Source organism: Myiozetetes cayanensis, unplaced genomic scaffold (genome assembly GCF_022539395.1).
Source record: "Myiozetetes cayanensis isolate MyiCay16 unplaced genomic scaffold, myiCay2020 scf4, whole genome shotgun sequence".
In the NCBI taxonomy this organism is placed as follows: domain Eukaryota; kingdom Metazoa; phylum Chordata; class Aves; order Passeriformes; family Tyrannidae; genus Myiozetetes; species Myiozetetes cayanensis.
Genome location: NW_026087631.1, coordinates 19,906,041 through 19,927,300, shown reverse-complemented (window position 1 = coordinate 19,927,300; position 21,260 = coordinate 19,906,041). Strand labels below are relative to the sequence as shown.

The window sequence follows — 21,260 nt, the reverse complement described above, 5'->3', positions numbered from 1 at the left end:
ATTAAATACAACAGGTATATTTCCTATGCAATTTAAATGAGAAAGAACAAGACAGTGATATTCTTGGCTTTTTTATATTTTTAACAGGTTAATTTTTTTAAACAGGTTATCTTTATGTGTTTTTCATGTATCTGGCTTACAAAAACCCTAGCTGAAGTGAAATGGAAAGGTGGAAACTCAGCTGTACAGTCTGATATTGCCACATTATTTTTTATTACGTTATTTTCTCTACATATTGTACTCAGACAACTTGAAATTAGGTGCAGAATAGCAACAAAGGACATACAAAGTTCCACATGAGTTAATTTTATTTTTTAAAGTTTATTTGCTTATAATAAATGAAAACTTTACCATTTTAATGATTAATCCAGCAAATAGAAACTTGTGGGCGTTCTCTGACTTTGGATAAATGATAGCAAGAGATATTAATGCCATTCAGAAAAAAGATACTAAAAAAAATACCTTCTGGGTTATAGGTTTGCCACATAATACATACGGATCAAGTACCATTCCACAGAAACCTCACTGTATAAAGCCTGTCTATTATATACACAGGTAAATATATAGACCTTCAGCAACTGGACTTGAGTGTGTTTCAGGAACATAAAGCTTAATTGTCACTTCCACATAAAGCCACCAGGATGTTTTCATAATCCCCTTTGAGTTCATCCTGTCAATTTAAGCACAAAACCACAATTGTTAGCATAATGGTCTTAAGTGAAATAAATTTCAATAAGCATTCAATATACGTGTACCAAACATCAGTGCTTCACCTGAATAAATTAATCACTTGATAATACACATGTTCACCATAGACTGAGCTGCAACTTAGTACCCTCAGTGAAATTATCTGTAGGACCCAGAAATAAACACATGCATTTCCAGAGTGGTGCAGCTGTAGACAAGGTGTGATGGGTTGACCTTGACTGGACACCAGGTGTCCACCCATCCCCTCTATCACTTCCCTTCCCAGACAGACAGGGTAGGGAGTAAGATGGGAAACAACTCATGGATAAGGCAGTTTTTTAAAGCAAAAATTTGTGCACACAGAAGCGAAGTGAAAGACAACACGGTTTATTCTCTACTTCCCATCAGCAGCGATGTCCAGCCACTTTCCTGGAAGCTGAGCTCCAGCATGTGTAATGATTCCTCAGCAGGCAGCCATTGGAGACAATGAATGCCCACCTTCCTGCTCCTTGTCTCAGCTTTTACATATGAACTGACATCCTATGGTACAGAATATCCCTTTGGTCAGTTCAGGTCATCTGGCCTACTTGGGTCCCCTCCTAGGATCTTGCCCTCGACTGAGGAAGGAATGTTACAGTGCTGATGCTGTGCTCAGCAGTAGCCAAAACACCGGTGTGTTATCAACACCCTTCTAGCTACCAATGCAAAGCACAGCACTGCGAGGGCTACTGTGGGGAAATGAACTCCAGCTCAACCAGACCCAGTACACAAGGCCAGGAGATTTAACAGCATAAATAAAGAAGAGAAGCACAGACATCCAGGAGCTTAAGCCTTTCTTCTCTAAATACAGTGAAAGTTCTTCCTTGACCAATGATGCCCAATGTTCATTAATATTAAAACGCTATACACATTGTTTCTAGGAGTATCTCAAACAAAGGCTAATAGTACAGAGGTACTCTATCCACCATGGGATTCCTTATTTAGCTTAGTAAAAATAGATATTTTGCATTAAGTATGCAGTGTAATTTTTACATGCTTTGTTTTCTCAAATTTGAGTCTACTTTTCAGAGACATATGAAGTTTGTTTTTTAAACACCTATGTTTAGTGTAGCCATGCTATGCCTCAAACACATTTGGATACAATTATCACTCTAGGGCATGATGAGGTGATGTAATTACATAGCAAACTACAGATTACCCACATTCATGAGGGAAAAATAAAAATAACCTTTGGCACCTAAAGTAGCAGACATCAATAAAAATTCAAAAGGCATTTGATATGTGTAGGAAGTAGGTTTCTACTCCAATCAAGATTTTTTTTTTTTCTACACTACTAGCCTCCACAAAGATGCTCTACCTTTCTTCAAGTTTAGTTTTCTTCAAGTCCCTCACTCATTAAATTTTCCAGAAAATACATTGGGTAGTCAGTCCCTTTTGAGAAAATATTTTTATTAGTTTAACTCATTTACTTAGATCATCTGGAAAGGAGGCCAAATAAATATTAATAAAAGTTAACACACATTTGCAGGAGTACCTCTAATGCTAAAAATCAATAGCCAGTTTTGTCAAATACTTCCCATATTGCTGTCAGGGCAATCATCTCCACTGTCCTGCCAAGGTACTTTATGTCTGCCTCAGTACAGGAACTTGGGGATATTGTAATCTCCATTCAGCTCTTGGCTTCTACTGTAAGATGATATCCTGAGATATGAATCATTACTAACAAAGTACTATGCCTTTTTTGACAAAAATGAACTCAGAAAAGGAATTATTTCTACCAGCATGTGGACTGTTGGAAACATAAGTTACTCAGCTACAATGAGATACTCAGGATGAACTCTTGACTGAGGACCAGAAGAGTTAACAAATCTTTACTGGACTTCAAAAATCCTCTGGTTGTTTTGCATTTTATATGTCACCTGAGAGAAAACCTACCATAATGGCTTGGCGGAGAGAGATGCCATACAGCCTCTTGTAATAGCCTTTGATCTCATTCATATCCACTTCATGGCGTGAAACCATGATTCTGATGAGGTCTTTGTGCCGTGTCCCAGCACCCTGTTAAAAGAAAAAAATAAAAAAAGGGAAAAGAATTATACTATTTATGTCATTGAAACATCTTACATTGAATTCTGTGTGTTAATACATTGGAATTCTTTGCAGGTGAACAGATCCCACATCCTTTTCCTTCAAGTATAATGGGGACCTCTCATATCTGCCTTCTGTTCCCTATGAGCACAATTCACTTCTGACAGTCTACCTCCACCCTGAATATTTTTAACACATTTCTTTAATCTGTTTCCTAAAAAGAACCATCTCCTTCACAGTGTTTGCTAGACACCAGAGACAACCTAGACTTCACTGCCTTTTTTCATAATTTTTTTTAATAGTGCAATGATCCATATTTTCATAATGTTTCACTCAATTCTTCACATACTGTTCCTAAACAAGTCACAGGAGTTATGACAAAGCCTACATACTAGACTGTTTCACAATCTTTAGCTGCCTCACTCAACTAGGGTTCCGAATTTGCCAGAAGGATCATGGATGTCTCATCAAAGATTAGGCTTCCACAAGTTCATGCTGTGTAATTGCTCTCCTATTTCCTTCTCACTAATATTTTTGTGGTTTCATAAGTAAGAAAAGTTCCAGTCAGCCTTCTGTTCCTGTTGACATTGAAAGATACATATGGATGGACAGATGCCCTACTGAACACACTGCAGCACATGGACAACTCTTCCTATGGAAGGACTCTCAGGTTTCAAAGGCAGGAACAGGAGTGAGCAAAATACACTGAATTTCCTTCCACAGTCTTTTTCTATCACATGCAGGGCTTAAAGAGCTCTAGCTAGCTTGTTAGTTTTCAGCTTATAAAGCACATCATGTTTACAAAGAGAAATTCTTTATTTAGGTTACCTTCATTGCCAAATGGAGTTTTTCAGCAAAGAAAGCTGGCTTGCTTGTGGCACACTTCACTGTAACAAAGCAGTGAGAAATGTCACTTCTGCTCTACATGTAAGAAGTAACAAAAGACAAAAGTCTGGCAAAAGAACACTTTAAAAACAGTCTCATTGTTCCTACCAGCACATCCTATTTATATATTTATTTGTCTTGAAAATATAGAAAAAGGAGCAGTTCCTTTCCTCTGTCTATTCAGAAAACAATTCAGTCAAGGAATTTAGTTACTATAAAGACAAGAGTGTTCTCCCTAGTTTACTACCTCAAAATTAAGGAAGAAAAGAAGAGAAAGGTGAAAGCATTTATGTCTTCTACAGAAGAGCTGGAGGTTATGACCTGATGTTTTGCAAACCAAGTTATAGTAAGTACTTGCCTTACGCTTGGTATTAAGAGGTATGTGATGGGAATAATTCATTTATTCAAACTATGCTTGAAAAAAATTATGATATGATATATATGATATATGATATATATGATATATATGATATGATATGATATGATATATGATATATGATATGATATGATATGATACGATATGATACGATACGATACGATACGATACGATACGATATGATACGATATAAAAGCTGAGAACAAAACAGGTCTCTGGCTCCTGGTCCCTGGTCCACTGGTTAGAGCGAGTCTCTTTCTCACCTTATTGCTCATGAAGAACAGTCACTAACTTTATATGAATATTTTCTTGAACACAACCACAAAAGGAAATGTGTTATATTTTTAATAATCGTATATTAAAAGTGTTTTCATGAAACTTGGAGAAGAGTGGGTCTGGTTGAAGACAGGTTTAAAACTATTGAGTTTTTATACAAACTGTGCTTGTTGTTTTTGGCATAGTGACTTCTTATAAAGGTCTTTTTATGTTGCCAATTCATCTGTTATCCTTAAAAGATCTTCCCATATATCAGGAGAGGTATTTCTAGTAATTCATCAGCAGATAAGTTAAATAATTTTAGATGTTAATTAAATCACTATAGTTGGAATTTTTTTAATTATTTTTTTTTTATTTAGGAAGTTTCTCAATGAAGCAGGGCAAGTCCAGAAGAGTTTTTGCTCAGAGCAAGTATAGCAAAAGTCAAACTTAAGTTTTCATACAGTCAGTACATACAGTAGGTTGCAATCTACAAAAACACTTACCAATGGCAGTGAGGCAATTCTCAATGTCACCTTTGAGCTCCAAATCCAGTACTTTGTTCATGTCATGCTTGCTGTATTTGCAGTACTTCTGAAAGACTAAATAAGGGAAGAAAACTCAGTGAATAGAGATGAAAATACAGTATTCTCCATGCATGGCCTCTGCCTTATTCTGTCCCTATTGCTGCAAAAGAGGACTGTTTGTAGGTCATCTTTCTCATTTTCTTCAGACAGCACAGTGTAAAAAGCAGTATTACTGCATGGAGTGGTGGAATCAGTATATGGAATTGGACTTTGTTAGCATGGAAGGGTTCATGTTCCCATTCATAGGGGTAGAAGTGGTCCACTGACTGTCAGACCCTGTGACATTGTGTGATAGCCCTCTATCTAGGGCAAAGTGGCTGAGGAGCAAGACTATGTTGGGGAGCATTCAGAACCTCTGTCACACTGATTGCTTGGCATTGTGATCACTAACCATTGGTTACATGATAAACAGTTTTGTTAACAACCTAAATGATATTGCTCATCTCTACCATGGAAAGAACAGCCAAGTTGCCAACTGCACCCTTAGCCAGCAAGCATGCTTCCAATTACAAAGACCTTTCTAGCAGCTAGAGTCACATCTTGATAATCTATATCCTCTCTGAATTCATGAGCAGGCCATGTGCAAAATCCATGCCAACAAAGCACAAAGTTTCATTCAACGTACCACTTCGAAGGTGTGGGTAGCTTCTTGTAGTAAGAACAGTAATAAACACATTGATATCTGTTCCTTTTCTTTTCTCTCCTGCTTCATACAAGGCCTGTCATAAACAAAAGAAAGTAGTAAAGTCAATATTGGAATACTGAAACTCAAACAGGAATACTGTACTTCTGAGAGTCATTGCTTCTCAGCAATGAAACCTATCCCTTGACACAATCCATAAGAAAACTCTACCCTACCTCAGACTGCTCTAGCTTGTCAAGTTATACTTCATACTTCACCTATAACAGTGCCTAGAGAACACAGTGCAGTTAGAAAACACACTTTCAGAAAATTTACGATCACCATCTAGCTCTCATGGATATACTTTGTTCTTGAATGAAGTTAGTTTTCATTTATCATGATATGATATCATTCTGCATGGGAGTTTAGGACTGATAGGCAATATTAACACTAACAAAATGATCTCTGCTATTAGCTGGTCCAATGTGCAAGAGAAGCCTATGCAGCAAGTACTCCTTGTCTTTCAAGGAGTAATTTTTATTTCTAAGAAAGTAAGAAACAAACCAGTCTCCTTCACTTTCCTCACCTCCTCAAATCTGTCTAAAAGTAATCAAGGAAGACCTCCACACAGCATGAAAAGATTCAACAACACTTTTCATAAAGATAAATAGTTCTGAATTTGAGCTTAGACAGACTATTCATTTACTTTCATATCTAGGGCTGATGACAGAACTAAACTCTTTAGATACCAGGAATAAAAGCAATATTTCTCAATGCCCTTTTCTTTTTTTTTTTTGATTATTCAAAAATCAATTTAAAGTCTTTCTGCATTTAAGTTGTAACCATGATGTCAGATTTCTCAGGAGAGACTGCTAAGTTTTACCAAGATTTTAACGAAAATAGTCCCACTAATGGTAGGAGAAAGAAGGAAAAGATGTCTATTTTAGAACTGTTGAGAAAATGACTGTGAGGTTTACCCAATAATCTTGAAAGGTTATCACTGCAAAGCAATAGCCATGGCTAAACACACTGGTCAAGGTATGCTAGCTAGTATGCATATAGATGAATACACCCTTGTCCCTCAATTCAAAAACTATATTATAAATGGAAGGAAGATTGAGTCTAATTTCTCCACTTGTTGACTTCAAATGGTCTTTACATACTTTACAAGAACTAGAAGAAGCCTTAAACATTTCTGAAGCTAGATATTAGGGTGAAGATCTAACTTCCTTCCATGAACTTACATGAAGTTCCTTCCATGAACTTCATGTAAGTGAAGTATTACTTCATGTAAGTACTATACCCTCAGAAAAGATTGCTATATGACATTCTCTATTTGGTCTGCAAGGTACAGGATTCAGGCAGAACATATGTAGCCAGTGTAATCTCAAGAAAGTGAGAAGTTCTGCAGAGTGCCAACTATGATCTTACCCTGGCATCATTGTCAGCAAGCTCATGATTCACATGAGAATCTTCACATCGGTCAGCCTTAAAGAAATAAATAAAACTTCATTTGTACTCGCAATCATTCAGTTCACTAAACTTCAACACTTTGGAGTTCTGCAGAACCACTCTCATACCAATGTATAACTGGAAATAGTTACAGTTATGACAATCATTCTATAAATAAAGCTGTTGTATTTATAATTAATCAGATTTCACACTTCTAAGGCCATCAGCAACTTATTTCTGAAGTCCTACATAAAATCCACAGGAAGTAATCTTTCTTCATGTGAAATTGTAGGCTTAGAATCTGTGATCTGCTCCCTGGTGATCATTCAATAGACTTCTTTCAAGTTGATTTGAAAGCAAAAACTGAAAATCCAAACCATGGACCTATAAAAATACAATACTGTGTGCATGTACAAGCTTCACATACATATACTCAAAAATCAAGTATCTATGCATTTTTATTGGGAAGCTCCAGTGTGTAAACTCAGCTTTTGAACATAAATTTAAAAACCACTTTGTCCACTTCCTGCCCTTGTCTCATTATCTAAGTACTGGAAACACACCTTAGCAACAGGACAAAAAGTTTATTTCTCTAATTGTAAGTATTTATTCTTTTTCTATTTCTAATCAATTGACATGACATTATGCCTGTTGTTTCTTCAAGTGCTTAAAGATAGCACTAAAAAGTCTTAAAAGCAGAACAGATAATCAGTAAATATGTTTTACAATAAACAATAATGTTTTTAAAAATGCATTCAAGATAAAATCTCGTTATAGTTTGTTTAAGAGAAATTACAATGGATCTAGGATATGGAAGTAAAAAGCAATGTAAGGAAATAAACGTCACCCAAATCTTTATTTATCATATGACTCTCTAAAATAGTCTTGACAATATTGATTTTTTTATTTCAGATAATGTCACTCAAAATGTTTAAGCACAGCATACCTTGGCTAGAGCAACCAAAGCCTTCTGGAAGTCACCAGATGTGTCAGAGATAATGTCTTGTGTCAGATCTCTCTTCAGCACTGAAATCAAATTGTAGTTTGTTTGAAAGTTATCATCTAGATTGGTCAGATAATCTTTAAATGTCCCTTCCCAAGCATTCTAGGATATTTTTCAATCTTTTCTTAATTCCCCACTAGAAATGCAACTGTCTAACTTTCTCTCATTTAGTTTTTAGTGAAGGAGTGTATTTTTAACGTATCCTCTAAATCCTGAGATATGCAGTGAAATTGGAGGTTAAACCCAAAATCTGATGAAAAATGTCCTTCTCTAAGGTCTTGTTGGGTAGCATTGTCTTAGGTTCTGCTTGTGAAATACAAAAGCTTTTTTCTGAGCTGGTTTTTTTTCGTTCTTATTTCTGGCTGTTTTTACCAGTACTGAACTAAAACAAAACAGTATCCTGAAAAATCAAGCTATTAATTTGGGCTTCTAAGATTAATTGAATGGAAGTGTCTCGGAAAATTTGGCTCATAATCTCTAAAAACATGATTTAATTAGAAAACACAGTAAACTTGAATATATGACAGACACCACACTACATTTTAGTAATTTCTTCAAATATTTTCCTCCTGCACCAGTTCACTGGTGCTCCTACTGCTTACACTGTCTGTGTTTCTCACTCAATAAGCTTTTTTTTTTTTCAAGGCTAGTGATATCTTAAAAAGTCAGCCTTGTTTAGTTACAAGGGAAGAAAAGCAGCTGAGTTTAACATGCACCCTAGAAAACATATAAATGTGTGACTCATTCCATGAGACACTCAGAGTTCTGGTAGTGATAATGCACCTTTTTCTTCTGAATTGGGATCTACTTAGGTCAGAAAAAGTCAGCATGACGTCCCTCCCCCACAACTCCTTCAAATTTTTGTGAAGCTTCATTTGCCTCCTCTAATGTTCTCTACCTCTCATACTAAGAAGTGAGGCTGTGACTCTAATGTGCCTACTACAGAGTTGTATCATTAATACTTCTTTCTTGCTCTGAATTACCTTCTTTGTAGTATCTGTTGGCTTCTTTGATCTCTTTGTTGTTTCTTGAGGCCAGAATCTCAATTAAGGTATTTTCATCAGTTCCAAGCCCCTGATAAAAGAGATTGAATTTTCAAAAATGTCATTCAGTAGAGCAAACTTAAAATTTGTAACAGAAATTGCATGAAAATCATTGGCTTGACTCTAAAGGCACCACATGGAACAAGAAACAAAAATTAAAATCCTCTTACTTCCACACAATATTCTTATTTCAGTTCTTTTGGAATTAAAATTTTATCACATTTAATATACTGGTACCCAAAAGAAGTGCTAAAAGGACCACACAGTGCCCATAAAAGATAGGAATATAAAATCTATGAAGAAAAATACCTTCTTCTCTTTTTGTTTTCCCTTATCTAAACATGTATGTAAACACTATGACTCTCCATCACTATATTAGCAACCTGTTTTCAGAAGGCAGAGTTCATTCTCACAAAAGAATCTCCTCCAACCTGAAATTCAGCAGAGATTACTGTGTCTTGCTGCATAATCTGAATTACCAGTATAGATTTGTTTTGCAAAATGAGGTTAAATAAAAACAATACACAAACTGTGCAATTGAAGTCCAGTGTAACGTACAGGTCCTGCTAATTACTTATGCTCTTTAACATGTCTTACCTTCATAGCGGCTCTTAATTCTTCAGCATCAAACTGAGCTGGAGTTTTCAGCAAAGCCACAACAACATCTTCTAAGTGACTTTTTAGGACTTTTTTCAAAGCTTCTTCCAGACTCTGTGTCAAGAAGAATAAAAAACACTCTAAGCCAACAAATGGTAAAAATGTAGCTGCTGTTCAGCTACAGTCCAAAAATTAGTCTGACCTCTGATGAATCTCAGTCTACATCATTCCTTTAGCTACTAGAAATGATTATAAAGACATACATTAAGTTTTTGTCACCTTTATGTTTATCAAAGCATGAGAGTTTTTCAGTAAATATTCAGAAGTGTTTTCACATGTTGCAGTATGAAATTCACCCATTTACTGCATCAGAAGATGACTCAAAATAGGCTGCTTGTTTTTCAAGAGAAGGTAATGCTATATTGTTTTTAAAATTATGACTAAGTTGCTTATGTGGATAACATTTGAATGTATGCAAACTCTGGACATGCATAAACAAAACTGCAAGTCCTGAAATTAAGATACTGGCTACATTCTAATTTGACCTAAATTTAAGTCATGTTATGTGTCCAGGCTGTAGCTGTAAGAGTGATGTCAACCTGCTTTGTCAAGATAGCTAAACCAGCAAGGTTATGACAGAAACAAGCCCTATGTCCATCGTTAGTATTGTTCTGCTTTAGATAGTGTGCCAGGAACTAGGATATTGATAATTTAACATCATTAGTCTCCGTATGTCTTTAAAGTTATATTTTAATATAATAATTTAAAAAATGTAATTGCAAAGCTGGAGCTTCCTCTGAGGGAGGAGAGGGCTGTGAAAACCACAAGTGAGGTTTTCCTGAACATAAACAGGAAATCTAGGCTAAAACAAGATATTAGACTTATTTTCTAAGTTGGCCTTTAAAATTACACTTAAAGGAATCCCTGTTCCAAGAAGCAGACGCTCAGTAACTTCAGTATTGCCAACTGTGAAATTGCAATTTCAATTTAGAGTTACACATTTAACTGGAGAAAATCTGTAATAGGGAAGAGTAAGAGCAATTTCAACACTTTTCAGAAACACGTAGTAACTTTGAAGCTTCTCAGTTCCAGGGATTAGCAGTTTTATCACTCAGAGGTAAGAAAACATTGACAGCTGTAAGCCTAGCCCTATACCAGTGTTGGTATACTTACGGAACAGTGTTATGGTCCTGTAACTCTCCTACCCACTTCAGTATTCTATCTAGATTCATATATACCATCTAACCCAGGAGCAACATTGATATTCTGGGTGTAAATTTAAGCTTGGCTTGAATACTTTACCTTTCCTTTAGTCTGCTGATAGGCAGCTTTGATCTGCTGACGCTGAGCATTTGTTCTTTTAGTCAAGATGTCAATGATGGTAGCTTCATCCACACCTATGAATCACCAAACAACAAAATTCCCAATATATTAAAAATATACGCATCACTTAGCCAATTGTATTTTTATTATTATTTGCTTCCTGTCATATTTTGATTTCTTGACACACTCAAGTTCACCAAAAGTGTAATCATTACAGTCTCACAATTAGGGAAGTAGTGAAGAAACTAAATAAATAGACTCCCATAGAATTCAAAAATGTATGTTTCTGCAACTTCATACAGAAATTCTTTAAATGTTGTAAGTGCAGAACTTCCACTAAACTGAAAACAACAACAAAAACACTTAAGAAAAGAGATGGTATATTCATTTAATCTCAGTTAGTCAAACTGAAAAAGGTTTCCAAGTACAGATGAAGTGCCAAATGTGAATTTAATTAAAAAAGAGGAGCACAACAGAAGCATGCACTACATTATCAGCATATTCACTGCCTCATGCAGGAATGTTATAGAAATCAATCGAGTATCAGCATGGTATGCTATAATACTTTTTCCTTCTCTAGAAATTAAATCTTTACAACCCTTTCTTTAACATATTCAAGAACTTTCTTGCAGCATTAAGGTCTGAAACTGTAATACAACATCAGGCAATCAGAGAGTTGGGATTCTTTAGTCAGTGTCATAATTTAATGTATTGCCAAGCCTTTAAAAGCAGAGGCACCTCTCCTGCTTGCCATTGCCTCTTGCTCTGCTATTTTATTCAGTTCTATTCTGAAAATCTCCTCATGAAGCAGTAGCAAGATAATACTCCTCTTACCTTTTACAGTAATAGCTCTGTCCAGAGCAACAACATCTGCTGATGGATCAAAATTAGGATATGTTTGTACTCCATGGATACCTTTTGAACTTTTCTGCAGAGGGAAAATAAAAAAATAAAATTAAAAATAAAATAAAAATTGCTCATTCCAAAGAATATTTTTGCAAAGAAGCAATTTTGGATGCCTAAATAAAGTATGCTTTGGGATTGTCTATTATAGGAGTATGAAGGACACACAATTTTGTAACTCCAGAGAATTAAACAGATTCAGTAATGGATATGCATCAGATTTATTCTTTTCACAGCTCATATATTAAAGAGAAAGTACTTCATATATTGGTAGCCCCTGGTGGTCTAGTGGTAAAGGCGCCGCGCTATCACCGCGGAGACCCGGGTTCGATTCCCGGTCAGGGCCACTCCCGGGCAGGTGGGGCTCGTTAGCCCTTAAAGGCAACCCACCTACGTCCTAAGGACCTCGCTGTCACCGTCCAAGCTCGCTTGGCCCCGGCAGATGAACCTTAGGATTAAAGGGTGGGCTCAGTTCCGCGCACACTGTGTCTCACCTAAAAAATCCAATGCGCAGGCTGGAAGGTGTAAAGACCTTCCCTGGATCTTTGCTCGCGAAGACTGGCCATTATAATTTATCTGTTCACCTTATGCAAACTCTGCTCCATGTTAACGCTCTTCTCAGATGACTCATATGTAAGGCTACAAACACTTCTTGCATTCAAGATCTTGGAAAAGAATTCAAGTCTAATCCTATACAGAAGTGGAGACCTGTTGCCCAACTTTTTTGAAACTTGAGCCATAAGCCATACTCTTCACAAAGCACTATCTACTTATCACCTTTGGTGAATCAACTGCTAGGTGGCCACCCTCTCATCAACGTCTAAAGGCCTCTGGGAACTATCCAACAGATTATGTGGCTTGTCCTAAGTCAGCCACATGTCAAATCAAGTTAGTGGTAGGACCTATAACTCAACAGCATTACCTAACTGATGTCTACTTCTTTTTCAGAAGCTACAAAGTGCCCCAAGATTCTTCGATGAAATATTCATATAAAACTCCCCTTGTTCTGATGTATAGTGAGATTTTTTTATTAGAAAACAAAATCAGTTTACCTAGATTTTCAAAGTCACCTGTACTCTTTCTCTTGTTTAAACAACTATTACTTTAATTTTATAAATCCTTTACCATTAAAATTAAGTACCACAAGAGAAATGTCAAGGTCTTATGGATACATGTTTTACACACAACACTCTGTATTGAATTTTGTACACTTCTAACATCTGATAATCAAATGTTCATCTCCCTACACAATTTTATCACTAAGAGTCCTAAGAGTGCAGACAGACTGCATATTTAAACAGTCTCTTGCATACATTTCAAAACATTGTTCAGACTTGCATAAGTCAACAAAGGAGTGGGACTGTTTTGCTGCCTGTTTCTCATTCTCACCAGGTTTGTGTACTGGTTTCCATGACAAGCTTATCTACCAGCAATAAAAAACCATCTGTAACTAACCACCGCAAACAAGAATGTCTCAAGACCCAGGGAGTGAAATGGGGATAGGATTGTGGAGCCAAAGTTTTACACACAAAATGTTCTGGAGTCAAAATTACAAAATCCACAAAGGTCTAGAGCAGAAAACTTTATTTACTGAAATTTCCCCTATATTTCTTTTCAATCTAGTAAGTTCTTTAGGGAACTCTTGTGGCTTCACAGTGTACTGCTTTGCCTTTTCTGACAGTAATTCCAGTATCTTAACCTCACTGTCAGAAAGATTCTCAGTATCATCCTAGTGAAGCAACTCTAAACTTCTCACCACCATATTCCTCCCTTCTAGTAGCGATTGTCTGAGACGATTTATTACATAATGTAGCTCCTTCCACCACAAGCATGATGTGATATGATAACTAGGACAGATATTAGTGACTTGACTTTTTCCTTTACATTCCTGGATTCCAACTCCTGGTTTCCTGTACCTCAGCCTAAGGGTACCTGCTTTTCATGTACTTCACATGTACACGTTCTTACACATTCACACACCCCAGCATCAGATTACTACTTCAAAGAGGCCAATCTGAGTGAATCAGTGACTGGCCACTGAGAATTACAGTTTCATAACAGTAACTAGTTTTACTTAGGAATTGATAACTAGATAATATGTACAAATAAGAGTAATTTTTTTCTGATTATCTGATAGCAGACTTTCTCAGTTATTGGATTATACATTGCAATAAAATTGGGTTCCAGTTCTAATCCACTGGAGTTTTGCCATTGTTTTTCCTCCCTTTGCATGTACATAGAATGTTTGGTGGTCTATGCCTTTTAATCACTTGTAAGAACACAGAAAAATAAGCATTATGCTCTCAAAAGTTGTTAATACTTACAATACATTCCTGCTCCTGATTTTCCATGAACCACGCCTGCTTCAGAAATTCTGATACCATAGCCATGTTGACTAAGTTTCTGGGAAGACATGCATCAAATTACCATTTTTCATCATTTTCAGCACCAGGGTAACTCAAGGTTTCCCACTCTCAAAGTCCTTTCTCTAGAACTATGACATGCAGCCATTATTTTCCCAAGTGGTGACTGACCCATGCTCTTGGAAACATGAAACTTTGATGTTTGGCAGGTGATGTGATGCTCCACACCTGCTTCCTCACCCCTACACTCTTAGTTACTTGCAGAAGTTTTAGATTAGAATGGTAAAGTAGTTGGACTATTTGCTTATTAGCAATACCTTAGGATTAGAATTGATTTACAAAGGGAAGTTACCAGAAACCACTTAGTCTGTCTTTCTCTATCAGCTATACCCATTTAGCTTACTGAGTATTTAATTTTTTTCAAATTCAGTGGTAAACAAGTATTCTTGTCTGACCATTTGCTGAGGTTGGAGTTCTTGTGTACTATGTCAGGACAAAAGATATTCCCTTGTTAAATGTATTCTCATGTAATTTCTTTGACTAGACCTTTCTAAGAAGACATATAAAACTGGATATTTTCATATACATTGCTCTTTATTTCTTACATATTAACTAGAATTTCTACATAATAATAGAGCATTACCCATTTAAGAAGAGAAAAAAAAAGCATAACTTTTGCTTTTTACCACTCAAAAGGAAGATCCATCCAGCTTTATCATAAGTAACTATGCAGAATGGGAAAAAAATATGAAATGTGACATTGAGCACTCAAAAATAATTAACAGGTTGCTTCACACAACCTATTGGTTGTGTTATAGGCGCTGAGAAACAGTCTTTTTGTTAACTGAAATAGTGAGTGAACAGAAAGGAGGAACCAATGGTTTATCAAATAGAGTTATTCAAAAGAATTTTTTTTTTCAAAACACTCTTCCACGGCAAACTCTAGGAAAGGTTTGATTTTAAAACAATGAACTAATGTTGCTGACTAAGCCAGACCAATTTTGAATGTAGTGTGAAGAGACAAAATTCTATTTGCAGTCTTGTGGTACAGATCATGTAATGTAGATCATAAACACAGTTATAAAAAATTACATTGATTACACTGCTAACACATGCTGTAGGTCCTTTAGGAAGGATAGAGACCAAACTGTTAAAGCAACACACATTTAGGACCAAGCAATGTAGCTACAGTCAACTGGTTGTTCTGCCTCATAGCAAAACTGTAAAGCTTACTTCCATGTTCTTCAGCCAGCAAAAGAACAGCTACCTCCCACAGCCTGCCTTAAGCTCTCCTTACCTTCCCTCTCTGAGGCAGGAGCCACCTACATTCCATCTTCTCCAGAAAACTCTTGCGTTTGTGCCCTTCCCTCAGCCCCAAGGGCACAAAATTCAGGTCTGCCTGTGCTGTCAGAAAACCTGAAACTGATTCCAAATCTGTATTTGTATGGTATTTAAACTAGGTCTCAGCTAGGTAAACAATGGTCAGAATACTGTGTAAGTATTCAGAACCACCTTTTATGATGTGTCATTTGTTCAGGATCAGAAAAGCATACTTACATTGTTATTACAACCAACAATTTCATCAAGCTGTTACTGATTCCTGCACCCTTCTCGTATTGACAGAACTTAATGAGAGCAGATGAAGTGGTATCATACCTGCAGTTCTGCTGCACTTTACAGCAGCACACACGAAAACCATATGCAGCAGGATGAAAACATTTAAAATAAGTCTCCATAGTGGGTGCACTGAGTCATCAACACCAACATGTACTGATATGTCTCTTGACAAGCTGATTCACATAGCTTACTACGATTTAAAACTAAGAAACAAGATTAATTCTTACACCACCTCTAATAAGAGGGGGGACAAAACTGTGCTTTGATTGATAAAATAACACTTCTCCCGGAGAGCTGGTTTCAGGAATGTATCCTTTTCTTCTGCATATCCCCACACCCACCCCTCACACCCAGCTCTAGGGGGTTTGCTGCTCTTGGGGTTGACTAGAGCAGAAGGCTGGCATATTACACTAAATTTATTAAGCTTCTAAATCTTTATGTCTTTTCTAATTTAATTTATACATTTAAAAAAAAAAAACCTTCTACCTTAAAAACTAAGTTTTTTCCTTTTTTTCTTTTTAAATAAAGACATTTTGGCACGCAGATCCATCTATTTTTGTCTAGTAAACAATTTTAATAGGCAATGGCTCTTGAGAGGAGCTAAAAACCTTAATCTGCTTGAGTTGGCTTAGAAAGATAAGAAAGCAACTTACATATAAAACTCTTCTGTTTTATATGTTTAATAAGAAAAAAGAAAATTGGAATCTAGGAAGACAGCCAGCTCCCTGACAAGGTCTTTCCCAATGCTTTGACTCATGCCACTCTAAAATGCAAACAGCTCATGTAAACAGTACCTAGATCCAGGAAATATACATTCAGCCCAAATATTATTTTAATTTAGTATAAAAAGGACTGAAAAGACTGATGGCTGTCATATTTTTTGTCTACTTTTATGCTCAGGGCATAGACTATAAACAGCGAGAGGAAAAAAGCATGTGCCTACTGAGTGGTACAAACAAAAGTTGACATAGAAAAGTGTGATACTCCTTTCTGGTTACTCCATACCAGATAACTATTTGAGAGTTATTCTATTTAATAAAATATTGTCCTGGCCATTTGTCCCACTTCCCAATCTGGAATCTGTAGATGTTCTGCTTAAAAGGAAAAAGGATCAAGAAATTAAAATATCTCAGTTTGAAAAATAATGTGATTTTTATGCATTTTATAATTCCCAGTTGGAATGATCAACATTGCAACTGTCTTGAAAAATCAAACAGAATGAAAGCTCTAACTGTTGTTTCACAAAAATTATTGCAATGCTACTTTCTGTCTGGCTCTTAGTCCCTAAAAGATGTACCCTTAAACTGGACATATCTGAGTTTTTGAAAGTTTTGAGAAGGTACTCTACTGAAAATATTTAAAGACACAAACTAGACTTTTACACTACAGTTTGTGTCAAACAGCAGCATTTATCTATGCTTATTTAAGCATATCATGACTCATGTCAGATACATCTCTGGTTACTATCCAAGGCTGGATACCAGGATCTTGTTCTAATTTATAGTCCCCCTATCAGAAAAACAGGCAGAAGATCTAACACATGAATTCATTTTGCATTGAAAATTCTACTGAATATGAAAACATCAGAGAGAAAAAGAATCTTATTCTCATAAAGTTCTGTGGAAAGATTTAGCAGAACAAACCGCAGATGACAAACCACTTACGTGGTTTTTCCTATGTTCTTAGTCACAAAACCAGGATTTTGCTCTTATGTTTCTAAAAGATTGGTTTGATTTGATTTATAAAATTTGATTTCCGATTTGATTTCTAAAAGATTTCATTTTCATCATTTTAATGAGTAAAGACTCTTCTACTGCCCCAAACTGTTGCTGAAGTAACAATAGCTGTTTCTATTTAAGTTTCTATACAAAGCATAGTAGTTTTCTAGGAACTCCAACTTTGCTGTAGATTTCTAGAACAGCCTACTACAATGGCAATGAGAGAGCATTGAAATGGTCAACTCCAAATAAGTTTCCTTTTACACTTTCAAGCTTTTTTAAAGTCCCTATATTTAATTACATTAAATAAAAGCAATAACTGTCCAAACCCTGCCATAAAGTGTTTCAAAACTGAAAGAACTTCTCCTCCCCACGTCCATCTTTGCAAGCAAATCCAACCCACAGAAAATTTGCATCAAGTTACCTGACAAATTCAACGTGGGATTCTTAAAGTGTGTCAGTTTACAGATACAGTAATGAACTACAAAAACCTACCTTCCTCCTCACAAACACTGCCTTGCAGGGCTGCACAGTCAGGAATAAAGGAGCAAAGGGTTCTCAACGCTTTTAAAGCATGTGAGGGAGACTCCACCCAGCAACCAGAATGTTTCCACAGTGGCAGAAATCATGTGTAGCAGCTATCTGGGTGCTGCCCAAAACGGAGAACCACACAGAAAAAGTCATTGTGAAACTATGTGCTGGAGAAAGCATGTGCCAATTTCAGAGAGGAAAAGACAGCGAATGAGCATGCTGTGGTAGCTCTCCTCCCCTGTCATGGCCCCATCCCTCACTGTATTAGATTGCCATAAATCTTTTGGGATCATATGACTAAATGTTAAGAAAACTAAACTTGAGTTACTTCCTTCACATTTTGTCATGTCTGATACCAGTACAAAGTGGATATATTAAGATATATCTTTGCTTATTGGAACTTTTAGAGAAAAAAGGAGGAAGAGTCAATGTAGCTTCCTCAATTCACTGAGCTCTGGTGGCTATTAGCTGTGCTTCATCTACACATAGGCCCATGACAGAAATGTCCTAGGAATAAAACAGGTCTAATACTTAATATAAATCCCCCCCCTCTTTTTTTCTTGAAAAGAAACACCTGGAAAATTGCAGGCTTTATAGAAGGGCAATAACTGGCATCCAGGTAATAAGAAAGAGGTTGAAACAATCAGATTAAACTCTGAAGATCAAAGTGAGAGTGGTTTGCGCAAGCTGAGGGTGTACCCCAGCTTGCTAGAAGGGGTTTTCTGCAAGCACTTCCTCGCCTAGCCAGTCAAAGACATTTTCCAGAACATGTTCAGCACAGCACCTTGCCTATCACTGACATCTTAGATCAGGTGGGAATGTGATGCCTAGTGAAGAAATATCTCTTCCTGAACCAGGATTTCGGAACTGGCAGACAGGCCACCCAGCAGATGCTGACCTGGACTTGCTGCAACGCACTGGTACCTCCAGAAAGAGGAGGTATGGTTGATCTGCCTTGCATGAACATACGTGAAATGCAGGCTGCTCTTGAAACCCAGGTCTAGCAATTAATAAGATGAGGAGGAAGGAGAACAGACTGATGGTTATTGTTAGAGGGGACCCTCACAAATTTCTCAAATGTAACACATCATTGCATATACATTCCAGCATAGCTTACTCCTTCCTCTGTTTAAAATAGCTCTGTAGAAATGGCTGGGTCCTAAACATGTACCACCCACAGGGTTTGGTTGTGGATGCTGGGGGTAAGCTGGTGGAGGATCATCACAGTCAAGGAAGTCCCCTTCCAACCAGGTTAAGGGGAGAGCCTCCAGGAATGCTGGCGGAGACAGTGGCCAGCCACTCCGCTCCATCCCAACCCAGGGACAGGAGGGGCCTTGCTGACCCTCATGGGAACCCCTCCCAGCCCCCAGGGAGCAGCCAGCCCATGCAACTCTGTGACATCAATTTTCCCCTGCACTTTTTTATTTCCTTTTCCGCTGTATCATTCGTATATTATTTTACAAAGCTATTTCAGATATTTTCATAAACTGAATAACTGAAGGGGCCCACAAACTCACAGTGATACTGTGAGCAAGCTGACAGGTTGTATTTGGGCTTATTTAATGATGATGTAGGATGTTCAGATTACTCCTGCACTCCCAACTTTCATATCAGAATAATATTTCCAGCCTTATTTCACTTGTGTGAAGTGTTGGCCGAAACTGTTTACACTCTTTTTCTGGAACTGTTTCCCTTGTCTATTAATGAGCATGTCTAAGGGTAGGACTCAGTGTGCTACAAGTTAGACACTCCTTGATGTTGACTCTTTTTTCTAATATAGTTTCTCCATAATCAGACATAGTAGTTTTTCATCTCTGGTCTTTTTTTTTTTTTTTTTTTTTTTTTTAAATTCATTGTGTTGTCAAGGTCTGTGTTTCTACCTTCAGAGTGATCTGACAAGAAGGCATTGTGCTAGAACTCATTGCAAAAGCTGTTTGCATTTGCTTTTCCTCCTTCTTAATGGGCGGGCAGATGTTGACTCATCGTCTTCCTGGAGCTGGACTGAGTCACCATCTGTGCTAGAGTGCTTTATTGTGTAAAATGCTGACATTTAAAAAATGCAATTTAATTGGATGGAGCTCTTAACAATTGCTTGTTGTTAAGTTTTTAACTGCTACTCCATCATTTGCTTCATAAAGCTGTAACAAATTGTGTATTGTTTATTGTTGACCTAGCATTAGTTATTCAGAAGTGACAAAGCATGCAGCCACCATTATAGTGGTTCAGATTTCTCATATGAGACAAAAAATAAAGGTCCTTTTTGGTAAGCTGTCAGATATGGCCATGCTAAATATTTCTCTTGAGGCTAGTGATAACAGCTTCAAGGGAAGATGGAGTTTCCCCAAGCCTACACAAAATAGTAGTACATTGAGTCAGGAATTTTCTTGGAGTTTGGGAGAAACATCAGCAGCCATTACAGCTGTTTCAGAGGCTTCTGCCAACCCTGTTGTAGCTCTCTGTTTATTCTATCCAAGTTGCCTTAAAGAAGTCTTAAGTCTGAGGGAACTGGGGAGATGACCATTTTACTTAGTCACAGACCCCATTTACAAATGACCTTCAGATTACATATGAGATAAACTTTAAGTTAAAATTGATGCTAACAAATCACAATGTTATGAATAAGCTTTATCCTGAAAGAGCTCCTGAGTGCACTAAATCAGGTAATAAGTCATAAATCAGAGCTCTGCCTGTTTCACACCTGGATAGTCATCCGTTTTGAGCCATCTGATATCAAACCAGAGCCACCTGGAATCTGCTTCTCTCATCTTTTGCACCTTGTGACTTCAATTATCTTCAGTAGCTTTTATCCACATCCTAAAAAACTAAGGGGAAACGTTACTCCATTTCCTTAGGCAGCAAGGACTGGCAATGTAGCACCTGTACTCAAATTTCATGCAACAGAGAAGTGATACAGGTGATACAGATCTAAGAGTATGTATGAGTTACAGCAGTCCTACCTAAGGCAATAATACTTTCAGGAAGACATTCCAGAAAGAACACAGTACTTTTACTGATATATATTTGCCAATTCCTATACAAATCCTATTTTAGGAAGCATACTTCAATTACATTATTCAGAAAAATATCGTTCCTGCATGTGGAGTTACAGTGTGTCCTCAGACCTTCATCTATTCCTTTGACATTACAGCAGATTAGATTTCAAATTTAGAGAGAAGAGCTACACTATGTCTTCATTTGCACCTAGTATAC

At 36.9% G+C, this 21,260-nt stretch overlaps 1 protein-coding gene across 1 annotated transcript; it reads right to left on the bottom strand.

The window, feature by feature from the left end:
* Window positions 1–390: 390 nt before the first annotated feature.
* ANXA1 (annexin A1) lies at window positions 391–18,069 on the bottom strand. The gene is made up of 13 exons (XM_050329331.1): window positions 18,015–18,069; window positions 14,146–14,224; window positions 11,753–11,846; window positions 10,898–10,992; window positions 9,596–9,709; window positions 8,939–9,029; window positions 7,899–7,978; window positions 6,932–6,988; window positions 5,504–5,597; window positions 4,798–4,893; window positions 3,604–3,662; window positions 2,623–2,745; window positions 391–670 (listed from the first exon to the last, which is right to left on the bottom strand). Exons 2-13 carry the CDS (start codon window positions 14,209–14,211, stop codon window positions 611–613), a joined length of 1,029 nt encoding a protein of 342 aa, XP_050185288.1. The 5' UTR covers window positions 14,212–14,224; window positions 18,015–18,069; the 3' UTR covers window positions 391–610.
* Window positions 18,070–21,260: the final 3,191 nt, after the last annotated feature.

Coding starts and splice junctions, on each gene's coding strand:
- ANXA1 (XM_050329331.1), bottom strand. CDS start 14,211: ATGGCTATGGTATCAGAATTTCTGAAGCAGGCGTGGTTCATGGAAAAT. Junction 10,993..11,752: donor CAGAGCTATTACTGTAAAAG/GTAAGAGGAGTA, acceptor GGTGATTCATAG/GTGTGGATGAAGCTACCATC. Junction 2,746..3,603: donor AACTCCATTTGGCAATGAAG/GTAACCTAAATA, acceptor TTCTTTTAACAG/GGTGCTGGGACACGGCACAA.